We start from the raw sequence: 23,903 nt of genomic DNA on the forward strand, positions 1-23,903 counted from the left end.
ATATAAGCAGTTGGGGCTGTGAAATCCAGTTATTTATTCCCCAGTGACGGCAGAAGAAGAAGCAGAACCTGCTTAGGCTGAGGAGTCACAGGCAATGAATTCCAGACTTCAGTATGTGGAGCTCAATGATGGTCGCTTCATTCCTGGACTGGGCTTTGGCACCTATAAACCTCCAGAGGTAACAATGGGGTGTTGGGTTGAGGGTTCAAAAAAAAAAGTAGACATAAAATGAACGGGATCCAATCTGGGTTGTCAAGTGACCTGCTTCCTATGTGACTCTTAGTTTCTCTGTTTCTCCAGGCGAGAGCTATTCTGTGGACAGAAAAGATAATGGACAGACATGACTCTATATATCATTGTCTGATAGGTGGTCATCTATTAATATTCTGGGCCCGCCCACCACCTCCCCACATTTCAGTCCCTTTACCAACTAGGTAAAAAGATGAATGTCAGTACTTGGTTTACACTGGTACTGGTTTCTGTTTATTTCCATACTTCAAGAAATAATTTTTCCTTCCAAAAAGTCAAGTTCCATAGACATCTGTGTAGCAAAAGGTCCTGGAAACAAGAAGCTTAGCATTGATGATGGGGATTATTCCCTCTGCACTGTGAAGAAGTCTTCAGCATCTCACAGAAAATGTTGACCTTGGCTGCAAGAATTTTTCACGTGCTCTCAAGTGTGGGAAATTTACCTGAATGTAGAATATAAAATTCTGAGAAGTTAAACTGGGAAAGGGTATTTGTGAATTCCTGGTCATCACTCATGTGTGTTGTATTGACAGGTGACCCTCTGAGCTGGAGTGAGCCAAGTTCACTAGACTGGAAAGAATTTCGTATTCAAACATCATCCTCTGACCACTTATTGTGTGACAAGTGACTAGTTTCCTGAATTTTGAATTTAAACATTTTCCTTCTGCAAGACTAAGGAAGCATCCAGAGAACAATTGTGCAGACCCATGACAGGACTTGGTTAGGTTGTAGGGCAACATGGCATTGAAGGGGACCACTAGGGCTTTAGAGCTGCTCCAAGTGCCCTTATACCCAAGAAATTCAGGGATAGAATCAATCGAGGGCAGTAGTACCTAGAATCACTTTCATTTTGATTTCCTGGAAAAAGAAACTTCTGAAAATTTTAAAAAAGAACATGTTTGATTTGCCTTTTTATTGTTTAACAAATGAACTTTCAAATCATCGTCCAAATTTTGTAGACCATGCAATGATTGTGTCACTCTTATTGTTTTTGCAAAAAAAGGGATTGATGTAACTTATGTGAATAACCCTTTACAAGATGAGTATAATTCCTTATTTGTGAGTCTATATCCTTAGAGTATACAGTTTGTACCCGCCAGTGTTTAGTTCTGTCATATAGAGATGTGGTTGTGGGTGGGAGGTGACATAACACACTGCTGTTTGTTCAAGAGCCTATCATCAGTCTGGCCCCTGGATGGATCTGGAATATTTGATTTTTCATGTTTGCATAACAACAAGGATGTGGGCTTTCCCTAAAGGGTACAAACAGTGGAGTTTATATATGCATTGTGCCCTCAGGTTCATAGTCCTGTTGTTCCAGGGCAGTGGCTTAGGTTGCCAGAAGACCAGAGAAAATACCTGGAGAGTGCATACAAAGTATCAGTCCCTATTGAGGAAGGTCTCAGGGGAGGGTCCAGCAGTGACAGGCTGAGCCACAGCACCTGCCTCCCTCACATGCATTGCCAAGCAGGGCTTCCTCCTCCTCAGGACATTCAGTCCAGTAAGTGCTGACTGGATGAGTGATGCTTATCCTTTCCACAGTGCCCTCAGTTCCATCCCAGTCACCATGAAGACAGTGGTTTTAACCTGAATGATTTATTTGTTCTTTTTAGTTATGCATGACAGTAGAGTCTATTTTGACATATTTTACAAACAAGGAGTATATCATTTTCTAATTAGAAACCCAATCTTGTGTATGTACATGATGTGGTGACTCACTGTGGTGTCTTCATCCTTCATAGGAAACTTACGGCAGATTCATTCCACTGACTTTCTTATTCCCCTACCTACTCTATTCCTTTCTATTCCCCTTGTTTCTCTGAACTTCTATTATTCCTTTCTCTTGCTCCCTTGTTATTTTTAGCACCCACATATCAAAGAGAACATTCAATCTTTGGTTTATTGGGACTGGCTTATTTCACTTCGCATGAGTGTTTCCAGTTCCATCCATTTAGTGGCAAATGTCATGAAGTGATTCTTTTTATGCCTGAGTAATATTTCTTTGTTTATATTTGCTAAGTTTTCTTTATCCTATTGTCTGTTAAAGGGTACCTAGTTTGGTTCCATAGTTTAGCTATTGTGAATTGAGCTACTATAAACATGGATGTGGCTGAATCATGGTAGTATGCTGGTTTTAGCTCCTTTTCATATATATGAAGAAGCTGTATAATAGGGTCAAATGGTGGTTCCATTCTTTGATTTTTGATGAGGCTCTATACTGCTTTCCAGAATGGTTACATCAATTTGGATTTCCACCAACAATGTATAGGTGTAGATTTTTCTCTACATCCTCAGCAATATTTATTGTTACTGTATTCTAGATAGTTGCCATTCTGACTGGAGTGAGGAGAAATCTTAATGAAGTTTGAATTTGCCTTTCTCTAAATACTAGAAATGTTAAACATTTTTTCATTTACTTGTTGTCTGTTTGTATCTCATCTTTCAAGAAGTGTCTGTTTAGTTATTATGCTCATTTATCGATTGGGGTTTGTTTTTTGGTGTTAAGCTTTTTGAGTTCTTTGTATATTTTGCAAATTATCACTTTATCTGCAGTGTGGGTGGCAGAGATTTTTTGCCATTAACAAGGAAAATCCCAGAAAAGGGAATTTGAGGTTTTTACCGCAAGCACAGCACTAACACAGGACATGGGAAAATTTGAGTTTTTTGAGGTCACTCCTTCTGCCCATGACTTTCAAAATAACTCTTTGGCAATTTCTTTAATTCTTACAGAAGAGAAAAATGGACATTCAAAGTTCTGCGGACTAGCCCCTTATCACATAATTAGGGTGTCTGAAGAAAACATTGGAATTTAAAATTCCTTCAGTCTAATGAATTGCCCACTTTCTTACTATAAGTAAGAAATCATTAATCATATGATTCTCCAAATACTTTTTTGTTTCCCTAGGTTCCTAATAGTAAAACAACAGAGGCCACCAAAATAGCTATAGAAGCTGGTTACCGCCATATTGATTGTGCTTATGCATACCAAGTAGAAGAGGAGGTAGGACTGGCCGTTAGAAGCAAGATTGCAGACGGCACTGTGAAGAGAGAAGACATATTCTGTACTTCAAAGGTATTGTGTATACAGTGTAAAAATTATTGAAATAGATATGAAGAAATGAAAATTAGCTGATAAGTTATTGGTGGAATGTGAATATTGTACAATGTTCATTCACATGTAATATCCATTTTCAAAATAGAGAATGGTTATGAATTGCTACTCACAGTCTACAAATTATGACTTTTAATTTTCTATACTTTTCTGATTCTGGAATCAGCAGAATGATTTAGTATTAGCTGTGGAATCAGATAGAATTATGACCAGATTATGGTTTTGTTTTCTCCATGATGACTTTCTAAAATTTCTTATGATTCTGAATATCAACTTTAACATTTGTTTTTGTCAAAGATAATTTTGTAGGGGGAGTAAAGAATATGTAGCTAAAGTGTCTTGATTTTTGTTTACCATATATTAAAATGTTCAAAACGTGTTTCCCTTCAGTTCTTTAAATTAAAAAAATTCTTGTGAAATAAATGGATGAAATGGACTAATAATAGGTTTACAATCTCTATGAAACACAATAAAGAGATTCAATAATGTTAGTATTTGATAAAAATAATATCTTTTGAGTATTTACTTCCATAGTTTGATTGATTGACTAATAATAACCAAAAGTATTATCCTATTTACATGAATAGGAGAGATGAATGGAAACCCAAGACCTGAAGAGAATATCTTCCCTGTGATCAACAGTTTCCAATCAACAGACAAATGAATGTCTCAATATGAAGTTAAAAAATTTCCCAAATATGAGTCATGTATTAATACAGTCTAATTTCCTTTCTTTAACCATTGCAGCTATGGTGCACTTTTCATCGACCAGAGCTGGTGCAATCTTCTTTGGAAAGATCACTGAAAAAATTTCATTTTGACTATGTTGACCTGTATTTGATTCATTACCCATTTTCAATGAAGGTAAGCAATTTGCATCATCAAACTGATTCAATTCCAGCCATTCCTAGGACCATCATTACCAAGGATGGTTGAATTAAGCTTATATGTAAAATTATATAAACCTAATTTATATGAATTATAGAAAGTCAAAACCATTTAGATTTGTGATTAGAAGTAATCTTCAGAAACATCTCTGTTTATTCATCCATTATATCTGCATTACCAGAGGTTTGCTTGGTTTTGTTTTACCTTTTTCATTGGTGGTAAATGTGACTTTGGGGCAGTTCAAGCTTCATAGTCATTAATATTTGATAGGGTCTCTTCATCTTCCAGCATCAAATCAATCTTGAATAGAAACTTGAATGACCGTCTTAAGTACACATACATATTCATGGACACATATGTGTCCAGGTAGATAAGGAATATTGTTTAACCTGTGTCATCACTGAAATTCACTATTGCTGTGATTAATTGCATGCAAGCATGTACCCTCCCAGTGAAAGAGAGGAATTAACACAGGGCAATGTATAGGGACAGGAAAAGTAACATAAGCCAAGTAGGAGACTCCATGAGGAGAACTGCAAAAATCTTTTAAAATTATATATATATATATATATATATATATATATATATATATATATATATATATATATTTAAGCATATAGATAATTTGATGTAAGAGAATACAGGAAGATAAGCACCTAATGGTATTCCTTACATCCACATGCAAACACTTTGTAAACAGATGAATATAGAGTGATACTCCCCTTATTTCATGGGTTTGAATGTTCCATTCCGTAAATACACCTAGCATCATTGCTATACATGGACATATGAATTTGGCAAGATTGCTGTGATGATCACTTCTATTCCAGCCAGGGGAAGAGCTTTTTCCAAAAGATGAAAATGGAAAAACAATATATGACCATGTGGATCTCTGTGCTGTGTGGGAGGTGAGTGCCTGAGAGAGTGATCACATAGGAAGACCACAGGGTGACAGTCAGGTCATGCTTTCTCCTGAAATTGTGGGACAAGAAATCATTATATTTTAGAGAGGATTTTTCTTAGGGTGGTGGGGAAGAATGAATTACTTGAATATAGTAGAGGGAAACAGCAGGGAAAAATGGAGACAGTGAGAAGTGCACCACCTGCCTCCACCTGCAGTGATGTCTGATTTCCCAAGGACACAGGGATTCCTTTTCTGGCTCTCAGTACTGTGTCCAATTATCTTTACCATCTTTCTCTTGTTAATAATCAGTTCATCAGCTTTGTTGTCAGTTGTTGAAAAGTTCTGCTATTAACAGTTCTGTCTGGACTTTATACTGACATAGTCCATTGTACAAATGCCTCTTCCCAACCCCTTCCTCCCAAGGCCATGGAGAAGTGCAAGGACGCAGGATTGGCCAAGTCCATCGGGGTGTCCAACTTTAACCGCAGGCAGCTGGAGATGATCCTGAATAAACCAGGCCTCAAGTATAAGCCTGTCTGCAACCAGGTGAGAGCCCTGAGCCTCACTGCCGTCTCATTTCTTTCCTTGTTTCTGCACCACCTCCAAGCGTCCATTTCTTCTGTCCCCCAGTTCATTTGTCTCTGTAGAACAGAAGAGTCTAAGACTGTCTTGGAGGGTGTGGAGGGTTCTCAATTGTACCTGAGCTGGGTGAATCCTTAGTGAAAATGAGGGGACGATCTTGGTGCCCAGTTTTTGTAGGAATTTGGTGATGTACAGGTGATGAGGAGAGTTGTTCTTTATCTGACTTCAGGGACATGGTGAGCTTGTCCTTGAGCATTGGAGGATGACCAGAGACCAGATGGGTGAATGTGTAGTGGCAGGAATTGTGGGTAGGAAAGAGGTCCAGTACACAGGAATGGGCAGTGAGCAAGAAAGAGTGAAAACAGAAGACCAATGATCAGGTTTCGTGTGGAGGTCGGGAGCCTGAATCCTTTTTATGGTTTATTTCAGTTTTATGGATCCAGAAGCATTAATTAAGAAAAACAGCAGAGCTCATGAAAGTAACAGGGCTGAGAGGAACTTACTTGTTTATGGTGATTCTGATGGTGGATCAAATTCACATTCAGGAACTTTAACCAGAATATACAGTTGGCCCTGAGCCTAAGCCCTTTTATCTTTCTTTCTTCCATGCTTTCCGATATCAAATCAACTGTTTAATTACATCTATTCTGGGCATGGTTATTTGTCTGTGGTTGGAAAACAGAGACCATAACTTTTATAAATGTTGATAGTGCACTATAAATTTAAAATATAATTGCTAATAATTGAAAATAATTTTGTATTAATTTATCTTAATTTTTTTATCATGAAATTTTTCAAACATACAGAAACTGAAAGCATGATATAGGACATTCATATATTCTACCTTATATCTAAAATTGTTGACTTTGGGAAACACTGTGAGATGTAGATCTTTGTGGATATATCTGCATACACCTGAGTAATAGTTTGCTAAATTTCTTTAAAGTGTATTGTAGACTAGACTACTAACTCTTAGAGAACTCAGGGAACATTTCCTAGGAATGAAGATAATATCTCACACAGCACATTTTCATTACTATACCTAAAGTTATTTGTAAGTCTCTCATACCATCTAAATCCAGTCTGTGTTCATCTTTCCCATTGTTTTTCTGAAATATCTTGTATTCTTCTTCCCCTTTCCAGGATGCCACTCTGGTTCACCTGTTGCTCTTTGTCATGTTTCTTAAGCTCTTTTCACGCAGAATGGTCAGTCACCCAGTGCTTTTCCATATAATGCTTGAACCAGGATCTTTTTTCCAAACTGTCTTATTGTATCAGTGAACTTGTTTTTCCAGTCCCATTTGTAGTCAGTTAGGAGTTAGACTTGAATTCTTTTTACAAATCAAGGGGCAGGAATAGTGGTCCTCAGTTACTAGTTTTTGCATCACACTAGAAAAATTGCAGACATGTGGCTCAGAATTGCAGGCATGAATTTACTACAAAGGATAAGAAAATGGCAAAAGATGAAACTCTTAAGGGAGAGTGAATCCTCTCAGAAAGGAGGGGGACGGCATGCCCACCCTGGCTTTCAGTTTTCTAGGGAGTCTCTTGGGAGTTTTGTAGTCCTGCCCACCTTCACCTTCTAGACTGTTGGCTCACAGTAGGGTGGCCTCAAATTTCCAAGTTTCCATTGTTCATGTTCTTGACAGCAGAGGGGAGATTTTCAAGTCTGGATCACTTTGTCCCACCCTGACTGGTTCTAATTAGAATTTGTTCTTATATATTATAATTGTGGAGAATTATTCTAAGCTCCTTGAGATATGGACTAGGGCTTATAGGTTTTGATGAACAATTTTACCCAAATGTTACCTGCAGAATATCTATCAAATGTCTTTCAAGCTTATTCTCATGAGTCATTGGTCAATCTTGGTTAATGGCAAAATTTAAAGTCCAAGTTTCAATTTTTTAAAAAATTCAGCTTTTTTTTTCTTGGCATTTTGTTTTCATATTAATATTAACATTTTGTAGAATGAGATACTTTCTGTCTTGTCCACCGCAGGTAGAATGTCATGTTTATCACAACCAGAGGAAATTGCTGGACTTCTGCAAATCAAAAAACATTGTTCTGGTTGCCTATGGTGCTCTTGGAACTCAACGAGACAAACAATGGTATTGAGAACATCAGGGAGTTTACCTCAAATGTCCTATAAGACTTAGATTTTGGAAGATCACTCTCAAGTAGCTCAGGGACAGGAGAGAATTTGTACTTCTGAAAAGGGCCCATAAGTCACTGATGCTGCAGGACCAGGGTCTGAATTTGAGGATGTCTATTTAGAGTGGTCCAAATACACCTCAGTATGTTTTGTGAGTGGGTGTAATGGTGCTTGCCTGTCATTGCAGTGTCTGGGGAAGCTGAGGCAGAAAGATTGTAAACTTGAGGCCAGCCTCAGAAACTTAGTAAGACCCTGTGTCAAAAATAAAAAGGGGTAAGCATTTGCCTCTCTGGCAAAATGCTTTTTGATTCAACCTTAGTAATTGCCCTTAAACACCGCCCTCTCTACTACATACACATACACACACCAACAAACAAACAAACAAACAAAACCCCAGAAATAAATGAAATCCTCCTAACTACTTGACCTCAGGACTTTAGCATTTATTTCTTCTCTTCCAGGGTTGACCAGAGCTCCCCAGTTCTCTTGGATGATCCTGTTCTTGGTGCCTTGGCAAAAAAGCACAAGCGATCCCCAGCCCTGATTGCCCTCCGCTACCAGCTGCAGCGAGGGGTTGTGGTTCTGGCCCAGAGTTTGAAGGAGAATGAAATAAAAGAGAACATTCAGGTAGAGAGGAGGGCTGTGGGAATGTGGGTTCTTTACATGTGTGCTTCTTTGAAACTTGTAAGGATCTTATTGGGACCAGTCAATATCAGCAGCATGTTCTCTGCATGTAAGATTTCAGGTGCTTTCAGAGTGTGTTCTTTTACTCTACAATGGGACAGACAGTGCAACTGGATAGCATTAGGTTGGATAAAGCACAGAGATTTGGTTTCAGCATTAGTAGCCAGGTATTGTGTAATTCTTGCAAGTAACATCGTTGTATATTTTTTAATTTTCCAAAATGAGAGTTTGGATTGGGCGACTTTTATTCCTCAAATTATTATTTTTTTACACTTCCCCAAATACTCAATCTATTTTAATATTCATATATTTATTCAATTTGAGTTTTTTCACTTGTCACCTGTCAGTTTATGTATTACCCATTTAAATGGGTTGTTCATCTTTTGATTCTCAAGTAGGAGAACTTTTTTGAATCATTACTTAGAGTAGATGCAAAACAAACCACCCATAATATTGAGGTTAGTGCAAAAAACACTTGTTTATCTCATAATCCTATGGTTTGACTATTAGCCTCGGATCAACCTGAATTCAGTGAATGTCATCCAGTTACACTGGATTTTCAAAAATTTGTAAGAGATTCTCATATCAATCCGCAGAACATGTGGTGCCACTGCTTTAGTCCTGCTTGCTTTGTTGTTTGGGGTGTCTGAGCTCCGCTCTATAGAACTTCACATATACCAGTTGATGATACAGACTTTATCTCATCACGTAGCACTGTCCCCAGGCAGTGAATGGATCCTTACAGAACCTTCTGATGCCTAGGTAGGCTCACAATGGGCACATCACTGCTTCTGTCAGGTTCTATTGGCCAATGCAAAGTATAGACCATACAAGTCTCAATGGGTAGGGAAGTAAACAGAGTCTCTTAGTGAAAGAAGCTGCAAATTCACATAGGAGTTTAGATACTGGGAGATGTGAATTATTGGGGGAGCATTTTTGCAAACAATTAACCACATTAATGTATTCTGAATATTGTTTTTCAGATACAGATATATTTGTTGAAATATGTTCTCCAAATTCTCCTTGTGTTTCTTTTTTTTTTTCTTTTGGAATACTTTCATGAACAATGTTAATTCTCTTGTTGTTTTCATGTCTTTACTTTGTGGTTGATGAGTGGCATATTTTTCTTACATTGGGAACTGAACAGTCCTTTAGTACATTACTTTACAAAAGTCTTATAGTCCTTAACTCCATATTTATTTCAATTGCAGGTTTTTTTTTTAAAAAAATGTTTCTTTACAAAAAATCCAAATGCACACATAATTTTAAAATGACTAGCTAAATTTCCCAGTAACAGGAATTACTTTTCCAGCTACTTTTCTGTCATCGGTTGTCTTATTTGCTCTTTTTCACAATCTTAATTATCATGGAAAATCAGTCTTTTTGTCCTACATCACAAAACATTTGCTATCTCTTCACTCATTTATAAATATCTTGGCTATTGTAGATTGACCTATTATAAAGAATTTAGAAGCACTTTATCAATCTCTTCCCAGATTGTTGCTGTTTGCTTGATATTGCACTGGAACTCTCACTAAATTTGGAGAGAAAAGTACTTTAAAATATTAAAGATTCCAATCCATGATTATGATATGATTTTCCAATATTCAGCTAGTTTTTTAACATATTGCATCAGAATTCTAATGGAAGATTTTTATTTCACTGTCAAATCTGCAGCTTAATTTTCCTGGTTATAGTACTCTTAGCTGTTATCCATTTTCTCTCAGAGCTTGATATCTATTATTGGATGACCTCCTAGCTGTCAGGGTCTATGTTGGGAAATCAACTGAGATCCAGATTTATGTTTCTCTAAACATGACCTGTCATTTTTTTCTGGAAGCCTTTAAAATTTTTATTCTGTATTTCAGGTATATTTATAATAATGTGCCTTTGTGTGGGTCTGTTGTAATTTTGTATATTTGGCATCTTGTAAGGCTCCTGTATAGATTTCCATTTTCATTCTTTAGGTTTGGGAAATTTTCTGATATTATTTCATTGAAAAGATTGTGTATCTCCGAGCCTTCATCTATACCAGTGAATCTTTATTTTGGATTTTTCAGGTTATCTCATATTTCTTGGGAATTCTGTCCACAGTCTCTTAACATCTTTTCTCCATGATTAACTTTATTTTTAAGATTACATATTTAGTCTTCATTGCCTGAAACTATTTTCTAAGTGGTCTAGTCTGTTAGTAATGTTCCCTGTTGAATTTTTAATTTGGTTTATTGATTCCTTCATTTCAAGAATTTCTCCTTGATCTTTTTTTTCAGAATTTTTGTCTCTTTATTGGATTGATCTTTCACTTGTATTTTTTCTCTGATTTCACTGCTTACATCATACTTTACTTGTTAGATCAGTTTAACTACACACATTTTAAACTCCTTCTTTAAGATTTCTGGTTTTGGGCTGGGGATGTGTCTCAAGCGGTAACGTGCTCTCCTGGCAAGCACGGGGCTCTGGGTTCCATCCTCAGCACCACATAAAAATAAAATAAAGATACTGTGTCCACCGAAAACTGAAAAACAAATATTTAAAAAATGCTCTCTCTCTCTTCTCTCTCTCTCTCTCTCTCTCTCTCTCTCTCTCTCTCTCTCTCTCTCTCTCAAAAAAAAAAAAAGATTTCTGGTTTTGATGGATTTTGTTACTGGTGTATCTTCCTTTGTTTGGGGCAGTATCTTACCTTGCCTTTTCATGTTTTTTGTGTGTCTACACCTATAATGGTATGGATCTGAGATAGTAGAGTTTCTATTCTGTAGACTTTTAGTGTCCCTGAAGATTTCCAGTACTTAACCATTTAGGTAGAGAGAAAGAATAACAACAAGCAATTAAATGATATACAGCATTAATCCAAATATTTATTGTTTTGACATCTACAATGTTGTCAATGTAAAGACAAATAAAATGCACAATTATTGCATACAATAAAAACAGTAAGTTTGCTACAGTGTTTACAATTTCAAAGGGTGCAAAGGGAGAGAACAGAGGTGATGTAGGATGTGATGATTATGAGGAAAGAGGAAAAAAGATAGAATAAAAAATTAAAAGAAGTGCAAAAGAGAGAACAATAGAGATTGGCCATTAGCAGAGGAAAAGGAAGAATGATAGTCAAGGGAAACAGATAAGTGAGAAAGAAAAAAAATTAAAAATTTGAAAAATTAATAATGAAAAATAAAAATAATACAAAACAAAACTGAAATATACTAATCAAGCATCCTAGTCCTCATAAAACCTGATTCTTGAAAAAGAATGGGTTCTAAAAATGCTATAAATTAGAAACAAAAACAAATATGAATATATACAAATGTCCATGAAACATTAAGGTCACATTTGAATAGAAAAATGAAAAAAGGAAACAAAGAAGGAAAAAAATCTCAAAAATTAAAGAATTATTTCTATTGGAGTTCAAAGGATTCTCAGCTTCCTTTCTCAGCAGTTAGGTGGGGTTGTTTGGATAATGATATTTGCTTCACCCTCATGGTGGTGTTGCTAGGGTGAGATAGGGATTCTCAGAGGTGGAACACTTGGAGGCAGGGCTTATGCTTAGCTAGGCTCCAGACTCTTCACTGCATGGAATTGGCCTGGAGATTACAAATCACCCTCCCTGTAGGGCCTACCATTTGCTGGTCCATGCTGAAAGACTGCACTCCAGTGATCTCCCCTTGGGCTCCACTCATGTTGTGGAAGAGTCAAATTTTAATCCACTATATCACCTGGGGACTGCATGGTTCCTTGTCTTGGGTTTAGTCTCCAAATTCAATCTCTCCATCTCCCACCCTTTCCAATTCCTAGCCAGGTGAGTCTCTCCCAGCTGGTCCTGGAAGCAAGCAAGATCTCAGTGGGAGGGGCGAGCTAGGAGGGTTTTCACAACCAGTTGTCCCCTGTGTAAAGCTCTCTCCACAATAAATTTTCTCCTGGTTACTTAGGCTTACTTTATCTTGTGCATGTGGGTTTGCTAGGCCTGTATTTAGGCCAGACTTGGATTTGCCAGGAATCAGGTCCCTTAACTGCCGGCTCCCTGCACTACTGCTGCAAAATGATTCCTTCTTTCGTCCTCCACACACCACCTTGAGAGATGTGATTTCCTTCCCAGATATAAAAATATGGATTCCATTAATTCCTTTATCCTCTATGCTCATGGAGAGATCAATCTGGCTGGTAACTCCAGCTGTGGCAGTAGCTGTGGTGCTGGGGATTTATTCCTGATTTTATTAGTCTAACTTAATGAGTACACAATATGTTTTGAGTGTCCAATATAAAATTCCAGAAAAGTCACCCCCTTATTTTGTTTGTTCATCCACCTTGCTGAGAAACTGCTTGTCTGGTTTTATGCCACTGAGCAGCCAGGAAATTGACTTTACATCAGCCAACTTGAAACCTCTTCAGTAAACTTCTCCATGAAGGCCTTTGTATATATTCTGTTAGATTTATTCACACGGTAGTGATAATTCTGATAATCCCTTTTCATTTTGAGAATTTCCAAATGCACAGAAAAGTTCAAAGAATTCTGTTAGTTCCATTTACCTCATTCATCAATTGTTAAATTATAAACATTTTACTCTTGCCATTTTTGAGGAAATTACATATGATTTAAGTATCCATTTGTTTAGGCATGTTAGGAATTTGTGGAAACTGTTTTCATGCTTAAAATGTCTCAGTTTTAGACAAAGTGATCCTCTTTCCACCACCTCCTTTGACTTTATTAACCTAATTAACAGGATATAATTAGTACTTTAAGAATTTCTGACTTAACAATTGTTGAACAAAAATCATTATTGGAGTTTGAAGTTTCCACTGATGTGATATAGAAACTGACCTGTAGCTGGGCAAGTGGCACATGCCTATGATCCCAGCAGCTCAGGAGGCTGAGGCAAGAAGATGGAGAGTTCAAAGAAGCCTCAGCAAAAGCAAGGTGCTAACCAATTGAGTGAGACCCTATCTTTAAATAAAATACAAAATAGGGGTGGGGATGTGACTCAGTATTCCAGTACTCTTGAGTTCATACCCTGGTACCTTCCTATCTCCCCCCCCTCAAAAGAAAGAAATCAAAGAGTATCCTTGGAAATTATTGAATAATCTTACATATTTCAAAATGTTGCCTCTAGCTTTTTCTGAGTCTTTTAAGTACACGACACTGTAATCTTGGTATAACATTAGCCTTATTTGCTACAGCTTCTGCTTAATGATCTCTCTTTGTCTGTAGTTGGTACAGTTTCAGTACATTATGCATTAGAAGTGATTTCTTTTTAATTTTCATCTGATACTTATTGACCATTTGAGCCTTTTGCTTCATGTCTTTAATAAGTTTTGGAAAAAACTTCTCAGATATTTTAAATGTTTCTGCAGTTATCTGATTTTATTGGATTTCCAGGATTGGCAACACACAGTCCACCTATGTTAAATACTTTTTCCCTGTGTGATAGGTTTTTGATTTCGAGTTGACTGCAGAAGACATGAAAGAACTAGATGGCCTGAACAGAAATTATCGATACCTTGCTGCTGAGTTGTAAGTAATGTTGGTTGACGTGTGGCCATTGTTTGTTTTAGTTTCAAGTCTTTCCCTCTTATTCAATGGAGTTTTGATCAAACCTCAGACACTGATGTGGCTGACAAATGGCATCTGTGGAGGCCGTTGGGAGAACATTTGGTTTTGAGTTTGAAAATGGAGACATCTCAATTCAGAGGATAAAGTCATTTTTGAGAAGAGAGATTCAAAAGCAAGGGAAAAGTGTGCAGAGAAATCATCCGAAGAGAATTATAGTCATGAAAAAATTTGTACTCCTTCTTGATTCTTTATGGTTATAGAGTCTGACAATGCACATATGTTATAAGTGAGGGTAAACAAGGAATATATGTCCCTTCTGCCTGAGGGAATGCTAATTTATAATAGAAATTGATGTGATGACATGTGAGAGGGGATTATATAATCAATTATGATATGTCATTAAAATCTGGAAGCTATATTTTTATAATTTCTAATATATTGTTAATATAAATTTAAAAAAGGAAAAGGGGGAACATAATGTCAAGAGACAGTAGCAAGCAATTGGCAATTCTTGCTCCCTATTAAATATTTCCGGAAGTAATGGTTTTCTGTTGTATTGTTACTAAAGTACAGAGATGTAAATATTATATAGTGAGCTCCAGGGGTTTGCATGTCTACTTTATAAACAACATCCTTTCCATGTATGAATGTAGCACTGTGTCATGTGTGATCAGCAGTGAGCAAATGGAAATGGAAGTTAAATTGCTAGCAAAACACTCTACCCTAAAATAGTTTTTGTATTGGTCAATATCTAAACCTGTTTTTATACTAAAGATGGTATAAATGGATGTGTCCTCCTCTACAAATATGTATCCATGGTGCAATCTTTATCTGTTTTCACTGAGAAGAAGAAATAAGGAAAGATATCTTCGTTTGATACAGCTAAGGGAGATGAATGAATATGAGTGAATTCTTGTCTCAGTGAGTTCTTTGTGTGCTGTTCTAGAAAAGGGAATAGAATTTGAATAATTTAGTTACCTTTCTGATAAAGCTATATTCAGGAAAGTAGGAAAGGCCGATTTCACAACCACTCAGGAAATATAATGGAGTTTGTAGATGTCACTTCTTTACCCCTGTAAAAATGGTGTCACTGAGTCTCTTATACATTTTTGATTCTCATTTTAGTGGGGCTGATCATCCAAATTATCCATTTGCTGATGAATATTAACGTGGACACCTTTGTCATCACTTCTACTGGTATCCTCCGTGTGGGTCGTGATGCAGGAGACAGCTCAGATGCTACTGATTGGACACATCACATCTGTTGTTAACCCATGTGTCTTAGCAACTCACATTCTGCTTGAAGCAATCTTCACCAGTCCAGTAAGAAAGACACTAAAATTTTCATCAATTTTTGAAAAAAATAAAGTTGTTTATCTCAAGATTCTACATTCACTCTATTATATTTATGATTACTTTCTTTTTGAGTGATTATGAACAAAACCTAATTGGGCTACTAGCTTGTAAGCAGGGGTTTGTTGATGTTAACACATTTCTGGGGAAGCAGAATATAGGAGTTCTCAGGATCTAAGGAAGTTGCAATTGGTGTTTATTTTTCAGTGTTTCTCTAGCCCAGGGAATAATCAGAAAACAGAATACATTCAGATAATGGTTCACGGTCTGCAAGATGAAGCACATAGGGCCAGGATAAGCATTAAGGTCAAGGGCTCCCTTCCTGCAGCTTGAGGACCAGAGCTCCTGAAAACTAGGGAATAAGGTTCACTTTTCAGATGGTTGTCAAGGAGGTGAGAGGAAAAGCGGCCTGGAAAAAGTGTGAGGGGTCAGATGGGCCAAGGTTGAAGTGAGCAGAGTGGAACACTTCTCTTCTTGAGAACAATGAAAAAATTCTTTATTTCTAGCACATTATAATTATTCATAGTAGTGAGATTCATGATGCCAAATTCACTCATACATCTAACATTTGATCAATCTCATATCTCAATGACTTCCCTTCATGTCCTCCTCCTCCCCAAGATCTGCTTGCTCTACTCTCCTGATCTTCCTACTATTATTATAACTTACTCAATGTGATGTATATGAACTTGTATATATTATATGATTTGATTTTATTCATATACTGTGGTTTATGCATATCTGGAAATAGCATAATAGGGTAGATTTTATCCCTCAGTTACTTTCCTATGCCTTTTCCCCCACCCTCCTTTCTCTTAATTCCTTTCCTCTGTTGTTTTCCTTCCACCAAATGTTCTTTTGATAATAATACTCTATAGATTAAAAAAAAACATTTTGTGTACTTTATCAAATACCTTAGCTGGATTTTTTATTAGCATTAAAAGAAAAGCTGAAACAACCTTAATTACAATATATTTAGAAATATTTATGTCAAATGGGATGCCTTCATAGAAAGGAATCTCATAAATCACTTGAAAATTTAGAATATAGAGTGATGTGAGAAAATGTTGGACTAGTAAAGCTCCAGTTTCTCCCATGGAAATATCAAGAAACCATTAGATTCTGGGGAATGAACAGTTTACAAGTTTGTAAACAGTCAGTTGTCTAAAGCACCAAAGAAAGCATGCAATGAAAAAAAAGAGATTCACAATGGCAGACGATTTCAGTGTGGTTTTGCCTGCCATTGCCAAAGCTGTGTCACACAGAATGGTCTTGGTCTTTAGGTAGTGTCAACAGGGCTATCAACTTCTTAACTCAAAGCAAATTAACTCTACTACAAGTCACTGCATCTTATCTGGTCACAGACTTTGGAAGATACCAGTTAGCAAAGCTGTACTTATCATCTCTAAGAACCTTGCCTTGGCATGCAGTGTAACTTCAAAAACGGTTGCTGAAATTAGACAACACACCTCAGCAGATCAGAGAGGCGACTTGTTTCTCATAGTGCAGCAAACATACCATATCTCTGAGACAGGTTTACTCCCACAACAAAAAGGCCAGAGGAAGAATAAGCTCTGGGTATTGTTCACATGAGTCTAGAAGTTCTCCCATCCACTCTTGGACCTTCCCTCTTCTCTGTGTTGACATCTTTAGGCGGGGAGCAGAGCACCCAGCACAGCAGCACAATATCCAATTTAGGAAAAGGAGACAGCTCTTATTAAAATTGCCTTCTTAAACCAGAGGGATACTTTCAGAGAAGCCTCTAGCAGGATCCATCTCATGTGGCATTGACTAGGACTGGGTCATGCTCCCTTTGAAACAGTGATCACATGTTAATGCCAATGGAATTAACATGACTGACTCACAAATAATCTGGGTGAAAGAGATGTTGGAGAGAACACCATCTCAGTCACTGAAGTCATAATGAAAGAGCAATGATTTATTTAGGTTTCATTTTTTTTTACCAGTGTTGCCTAGACTTTGAATTGCTTGGGAAACTTAAAATCTTGTGATAGCTTAAGTTTTAATTCAACCAAATGTGTATGAATCTTTTGGTTGAAGACTTGGGTTTAAGTGAATTGGTCTATATAAATAGATATTAAATGATTATTTCTCATTATAGATATGTTTCTCCCAGATAGTTAGTACAAGGACAGATCAATAGCTGAACAGGACAGGCCAGCAGTAGGTCTGTTACAGGAGAAATGTAAGAGAGTGAGAGGAGTTTGCCAACTTTCATTTACTCTATTATTTTGTTTTCTAAATTTTTACATTTGTTTTAATGAGTTATAGATGACAGTAGAATGCATTTATGCACCTTGATATATCATACATAGATGGAATATAATTTTTTATTTTTCTGAGTTTACATGTTGCAGAATCATATCGGTCATGTAGTCACATATATACATACAGTAATGATGTCTGTTTCATTCTACTGGCTTTCCTATCCTCACATCCCCTAACCTCCCTACCTAATCTAAGGTGACACTATTCTTTCCTAATGCCCCCGGCTTTATTGTGAATTAGAATCTGCATATTAGAGAAAACATTCAGCCTTTTGTTTTGTGGGAATGGCTTATTTCACTTAGCATGATATTCTCCAGCTCCAATCATTTACTAGCAAATGTCATAATTTCACTCTTCTTTAAATATTATTAAAATATTTAAATAATATTCCATTGAGTATATGTACCACATTTTCTTAACCCAATCAATAAATGGGCTAAGGAACTGAACACACACTTCACAGAAGAAGAAATACAATTGGTCAACAAATATATGAAAAACTGTTTAACATCTCTAGAAATTAGAGAAAGGCAAATGCAAATCAAAACTACTCTAAGAATTTATCTCATTCCTGTCAGAATGGCATTTATCAAGAATACAGACAACAATAAATGTTAGTGAGGATGTGGTGAAAAAGCCACACTCATACATTGCTGGTGGGACAGCAAATTGGTGCAACCACTATGGAAAGCAGTATGGAAATCCCTCAGAAAAATGGGAATGGAACCACCATATGACTCAGCTATTCCACTCTTTGGTTTATATCTAAAAGACTTAAAAATCAGCATACTATAGTGACACAGCCACATCAATGTTTATAGCGGCTCAAATCACAATAGCTAGACTATGGAGCCAACCTAGGTGTCCTTCAATAGATGAATATTATTTAACACAATGTTAACACTTCAGATTGTATGAGAACTTCTCAGAGAAAAGAAGAGAGACCCAAAGACTGTTGTAATTCAGATGGGTCACAAATTGATGCATGGAAACATAGTAGAAGCTACAGAGCAAGCAACCTGGTTACAGTTAAGATTTTACCTAGGTTACCCCAAGTATATTCTAGGCATGAGTAGAAATTCTAGGAAAAAGCCAAACAACTGGGGAGCTTCTGGTGTCTGCATGAAGAAGGACAGGTGATGTCACATATCTAGGGCAGAAATTTAAACTAAGAGAATGAAAGGAGTGTACCAAGAAGTAGGTAAGGTAACAAAGTCAAGATGATGGCAGCCAGAGAGGATTGCATTTTTACAGACGTGGTTTCCACTTGGAGTCTGAGATAGAAGATTTGTGTTCCTAGACATCATGATATAGATATTGAAAGTCTCTCTGAAAAAGCAGAAAGATCTTCAACAAATGACCTAGTACTACACTTTCCCATAATACCTATATATCAATATTCCTAATAGAATCATTAGGAAACCAATTGTTTATTGCCCCCAAATTATCCATCTGCATCAATTTCCTCAAACTTTCAAACAAGTTGAGTTAAATTTTCTATTTCTTACAACAGAGCTGAAAACATCAGAACTCAGCAATTTTCAGTATTACACTCTTCAACACCTTATGCAACAAAAATAAAAGCAGCTTGTGCCTTTTTGGTTATTGATCTGTGTAATGTCAAACATTGTTCTCATCTGGAGTTATAAGCTTTCATAAACTTAATATTTTCTTGTTGTTGGATATTTACATTTCTGATAGAAAACTTCCATAGTATGGAGAATAAGAAAAAAAGCCTGCTACTTTCAGACTTTTCTGCAGCATAGTTACAACCTGACACCTGTCCTACCCATTTCGGACAAATTGTGATAAGCCTGAGTTAATAATTTGTTTTTGTATATTCCCTGTTAGACGTTGAAATCCCAAGGTAGGATTCGTCTGTTTTCCCCTTGGAGCCCTTGTTAAGCAGCTGGGCTTATCATCATGGATGTGCACAGCAGGCCAACCTCAATGGATCAGAGAATTTGGGAAAACTATGTCTCAGTGGAATCTGGGACTGGTGACCAGAGAGGCCACCCAAGGTCTTACCTATCAACTGTGAGATTTCTGATTCTTCTTTTCATATCTGCCAAACATTATAAAAGATACCATAGTCTCAATATAATTACTTATAAAAAAGAAAGAGCTGAGCTCACTTCTCATCTGATTTTTGGATGCAAATATATGCATATAATAAAGGAATGACTCTTTTAGTTCTCAGATTTAATAGCACAGAGGTTTGTTCCAGAATAGAGTAAAATATCTCTCAATGCAGGAATGGCCAGATATATTTTAGACATAGAAGAGCTCTTTAAAATTTGTCATTTGAAGATCCAAGAATTGTTTATGACTGTTATAAACTCTTTATATAAGGATATCTACATATGGCCATAGCATTTTATTTCTGTAATCTTGTCATTTCACTTTTTCTGTGATTTAAATTTGCCTGCAACTTCTCAAAAAAAAAAAGAAAAAAAAAACAAAACCCAAGATTCTATAAAGAAACAGAGTTGACCAAGGATGCTGGTGAGTTGTTGACTAGCGAGGTGCAGTGGATGTGGAGCAAAGATATTGTGATTCTATGTCCAGGACATCTTGGGCACATGGTACCATGTCCAAGTAGACCATAGACTATAGACTACAGACTAGGATGAGTGCCAAAGAACATTCTGATCTCAGATAGAAGAGTGCTTGTGACAATGTCCAGGTATTGCAATCCAGGTAAAGTCAGGAGAGACCATACTCCAAGTTTGCAAAGCAGAATTTTAATAGTAAATGGAATCATAACAGACAAGACTGGGGGCTCTCAGTGAGGTTTGTGGTACTGAGCAAAAGCACTTTGAGCGAGGGCTGGTTTTCTGCCAGGAAATTCCTTTCTCTTTAATTTTCAGGATCAGAGCTTCCCACCTTCTATAAGTAAATACTTTTCTTAGAATACAAAAGTGAAACGTTAATTGTAGTGAACTTAAAAACAAACTGAGCAATCACTCAGGGCCCTCTTTTCAGAAAGACTCTACGGCTTCTGTTGCATCTTGCAAAATAATGTCCTAGAGCTCTCAGTTAATTTGCCTTCACTAAGCAATGTGACTTGGCACCTTTTTAGTGCACACTTTTCAGGATTTCACATTCATCAACAATGGACATTTTTATTACAAAGCAAAATAAGAAGATTCAGAATATGTTTTGCAAATGAGAATGCTATTTTTTTTAATTTTCACCTTTGATGCTTTCTGTGAGGATCAAAATTTGATAGATGCTCAACTGTCCTTTTAAATTCTGTATATTTGCTTCTGTGTGGAGTAAGATAGTTTGTTTTTTTCAAATAATGGGTGATTGAGAAAGGGCTTATCTTAATAAAATCAAAACCACAAGAAAATAGGATCTGTGTTAAGGCAGAACTTTTCAATATATACAATAAATCATGCTTTCAAATTATGATCGTGACAAAAAAAGTCAGGTGATTAAAATGCATGTAGGAGATCCAGCCTATTCTCACTACTCAAAGAGAATGAGTACTTATAGTTTGTAGTCTTTCCTTTTGTATCATGCATATTTTATACACTTATTATGTTGTTGATTACATTCTATGCTCTTTTAACTTAATTAAGAGTCTTTTATCCTATATTTCATAATTTATATTAATAAACATTCATGTTTGATTTTTAATTTCTTCAAATATTCCTCTTCATCAGTGTATCAATATTTATACAACTATTCCAAAATTTATATTAATGTAATATTATTCCAGTTTTTTTTCTTTTGGGAAAATGTTGAACAAGGTCATAAATCATATAAAGTGTCTACATTTTGCATCATGCATATTAATGGTTTTGTCAAATTTACCTAACAGGTTAAAGGTATACAATGAACTTTAGTCTCTGGTTACTTAGTACATACTGACTTCCTGTGACTATAATCATTTGTCTTCCACTGATCAGAATGTCACAGTGAGTGCAGATGTTACTGCACACTTGTCAGGACTGCAACCTCTTGGGACTTGGTAGAAAAATTATGGAAAACATTTTTACCAGTGAGAAAATTAAAGAGGCTACCTCTTTCTCCTTTTAACATTTGGTTAATTTTATGAGGCTTCAATAATTGTTCCATAATCCTTTTCTAAAAATTATTTGTGTGCATGTGCATGATTCATTCATCATATCTCATAATTGTGATCAAGAAGGGGCTTCAATGTGAGAAAAAATTCTCAAACCAGAACCAATCAAAATAAAAAAGAGGAGGGATGAGAGGTTTCCAGGCTAACAGATAGTCAATATGGTTCCATCTCTTATCATAATGCATGATAATATTGTAAGGAGAAAACTTATTAAAAACAAACTTGCTTTTATTACTGTGTAGTAGATCATTTAGAATTTTTCCATATGAAATAATGGACAGCAAGTAGAATTGGATAACCTTTAGACAGGCAGTTGGGAATGTGAATCCTATTATTTATTGCCCTGTGAAGGCAGAAAAAGAAGCAGAACTCAGGCTGAGGAGTGAAAGGCAATGAATTCCAAACATCAGTATGTGGAGCTCAATGATGGTCACTTCATTTCTGGATGGGGCTTTGGCACCTATAAATCTCAAGAGGTAGCAGTAGGGTATTGCATTGAGGGTTCCAAAGAAAGTAGACATAGGATGAATGGAATCCAATCTGCGTTGTCAAGGTACTTGCTTCCTATGTGACTCTGGGGAGCTTATATGGTTCTCTGTTTCTCCAGGTGAGAGCTAATCCATGTGTGGGAGAGACAATGGTCAGACATTGCTCTACATCACTGATGGTGTGGTCCCCTACTGAGTATTTACCAATTTGCTAGAATGATGGATTTTAGCAATTGGTTTTCACTGATTCTGGTTTCTATATTTTTATACTTTGCAATTTTTTTTCTTCCAAGAAAGCAAGGTTCACAAAAATCTGTGTAGCAAAAGGTACTTGAGATGAGAAGCACAGAATAAATGATGAGGATAACTTCCTTCCACTGTGAGGAAGTCTTCAGCATCTCACAGAAAATGCTGCACCTTGGCTGAATAGATTTTTTCATGTGTTCTCAACTGCAGGAAATTTAGCTGAATGTATAATGTAACATCCTGAGAAGTCAAGTGGCATATAAGAAAGATATTTTCAATTATTGGCAATCATTTATGTGTGCTGTATTGACAAATTACAATCTGAAGAGGAGTGAGCTAAGTTCACTAGAGTGGAACTAATTTTGTACTCTGGACACTTAATTGTGTGATAAGCGATTAGTATCCTGAACTTTGGATATAGTATTTTTCTTCTGCATGACTTAAGGAAACATCCAGAGACATGAGAGGACATGTTTACATTGTAGGGCAAAGTGGCATAAAGTGGACCACTAGGGCTTCAGCTGAACTTCACGTGTCCTGACACTTAGGAAATTCAGGGCTGGTATCAGCAGAGGGTGGGTAGGACACAGGATCACATTCAGTTTGATTTCATGGAAAAAGAAATCTTCTGAAAAATTTAAGAAGAGAAAAGAATGTGTTTGATTTGCCTTTTTATTCTTTAACAAATGAACTTTCAAATCATTATCCAACCTTTGTAGACCATGAAATATTGTCATTTTCACTCTTATTATACCTTCCACAAAAGAGTGTGAATTAACTTTAAGGGCTCACACTAATGTGATTGATCCCTTACAACATGAGTACATTTTCTTATTTGTAAATCTATATCCTCACACCATACATATTTTTCCAGCCAGTGTTTAGATCCGTCATATATAGTTACAGGTGTGGGCCAGAGGTTACAAAGCACATTGCTCTTTGTTCAAGAGCCTGTTATCAATCTGGCCCCTGGTTGGCATCTGGGAACTTTGATTTTTCAGTTTTTAATAACACACAAAGATCGTGAAGGTTCCTAAATGGCATGAACATTGCAGTTTATCTAGGCATTCTTCAGTTATGTGCATAGTCCTGTTGTGCCAGGGCAGTGGGATAGGTTACCAAAAGACCAGAGAAAATACCTGGAGACTCCATATAGGCAAAAGTCCTTATTGAGAAATGCTTACAGGGAGGGTCCAGCAGTGACAGGCTGAACAGACAGCACCTGCCTCCCTCACATTGGTCCATGTAAATAGAAGCAGAGTGATTACTTCTCATTATAGACACATTTGTTCTAGAGAGTTGGTAAAGAAGTGAAAAGCA

At 36.6% G+C, this 23,903-nt stretch overlaps 1 protein-coding gene across 1 annotated transcript; it reads left to right on the forward strand.

Annotated features, from left to right (window-relative positions):
• Window positions 1-94: 94 nt before the first annotated feature.
• On the forward strand, window positions 95-15,282 carry LOC308651002 (aldo-keto reductase family 1 member C4-like; the record flags this gene model as incomplete). The annotated part of the gene is made up of 9 exons (XM_081297631.1): window positions 95-178; window positions 3,155-3,322; window positions 4,109-4,225; window positions 5,080-5,157; window positions 5,577-5,699; window positions 7,735-7,844; window positions 8,350-8,515; window positions 13,993-14,075; window positions 15,240-15,282. The coding sequence occupies 9 exons, from the start codon at window positions 95-97 to the stop codon at window positions 15,280-15,282; spliced, it is 972 nt and encodes a 323-aa protein (XP_081153757.1).
• Between the last annotated feature and the right edge of the window lie 8,621 nt (window positions 15,283-23,903).

This window comes from Spermophilus citellus (genome assembly GCF_964194105.1).
Source record: "Spermophilus citellus genome assembly, chromosome: 6".
In the NCBI taxonomy this organism is placed as follows: domain Eukaryota; kingdom Metazoa; phylum Chordata; class Mammalia; order Rodentia; family Sciuridae; genus Spermophilus; species Spermophilus citellus.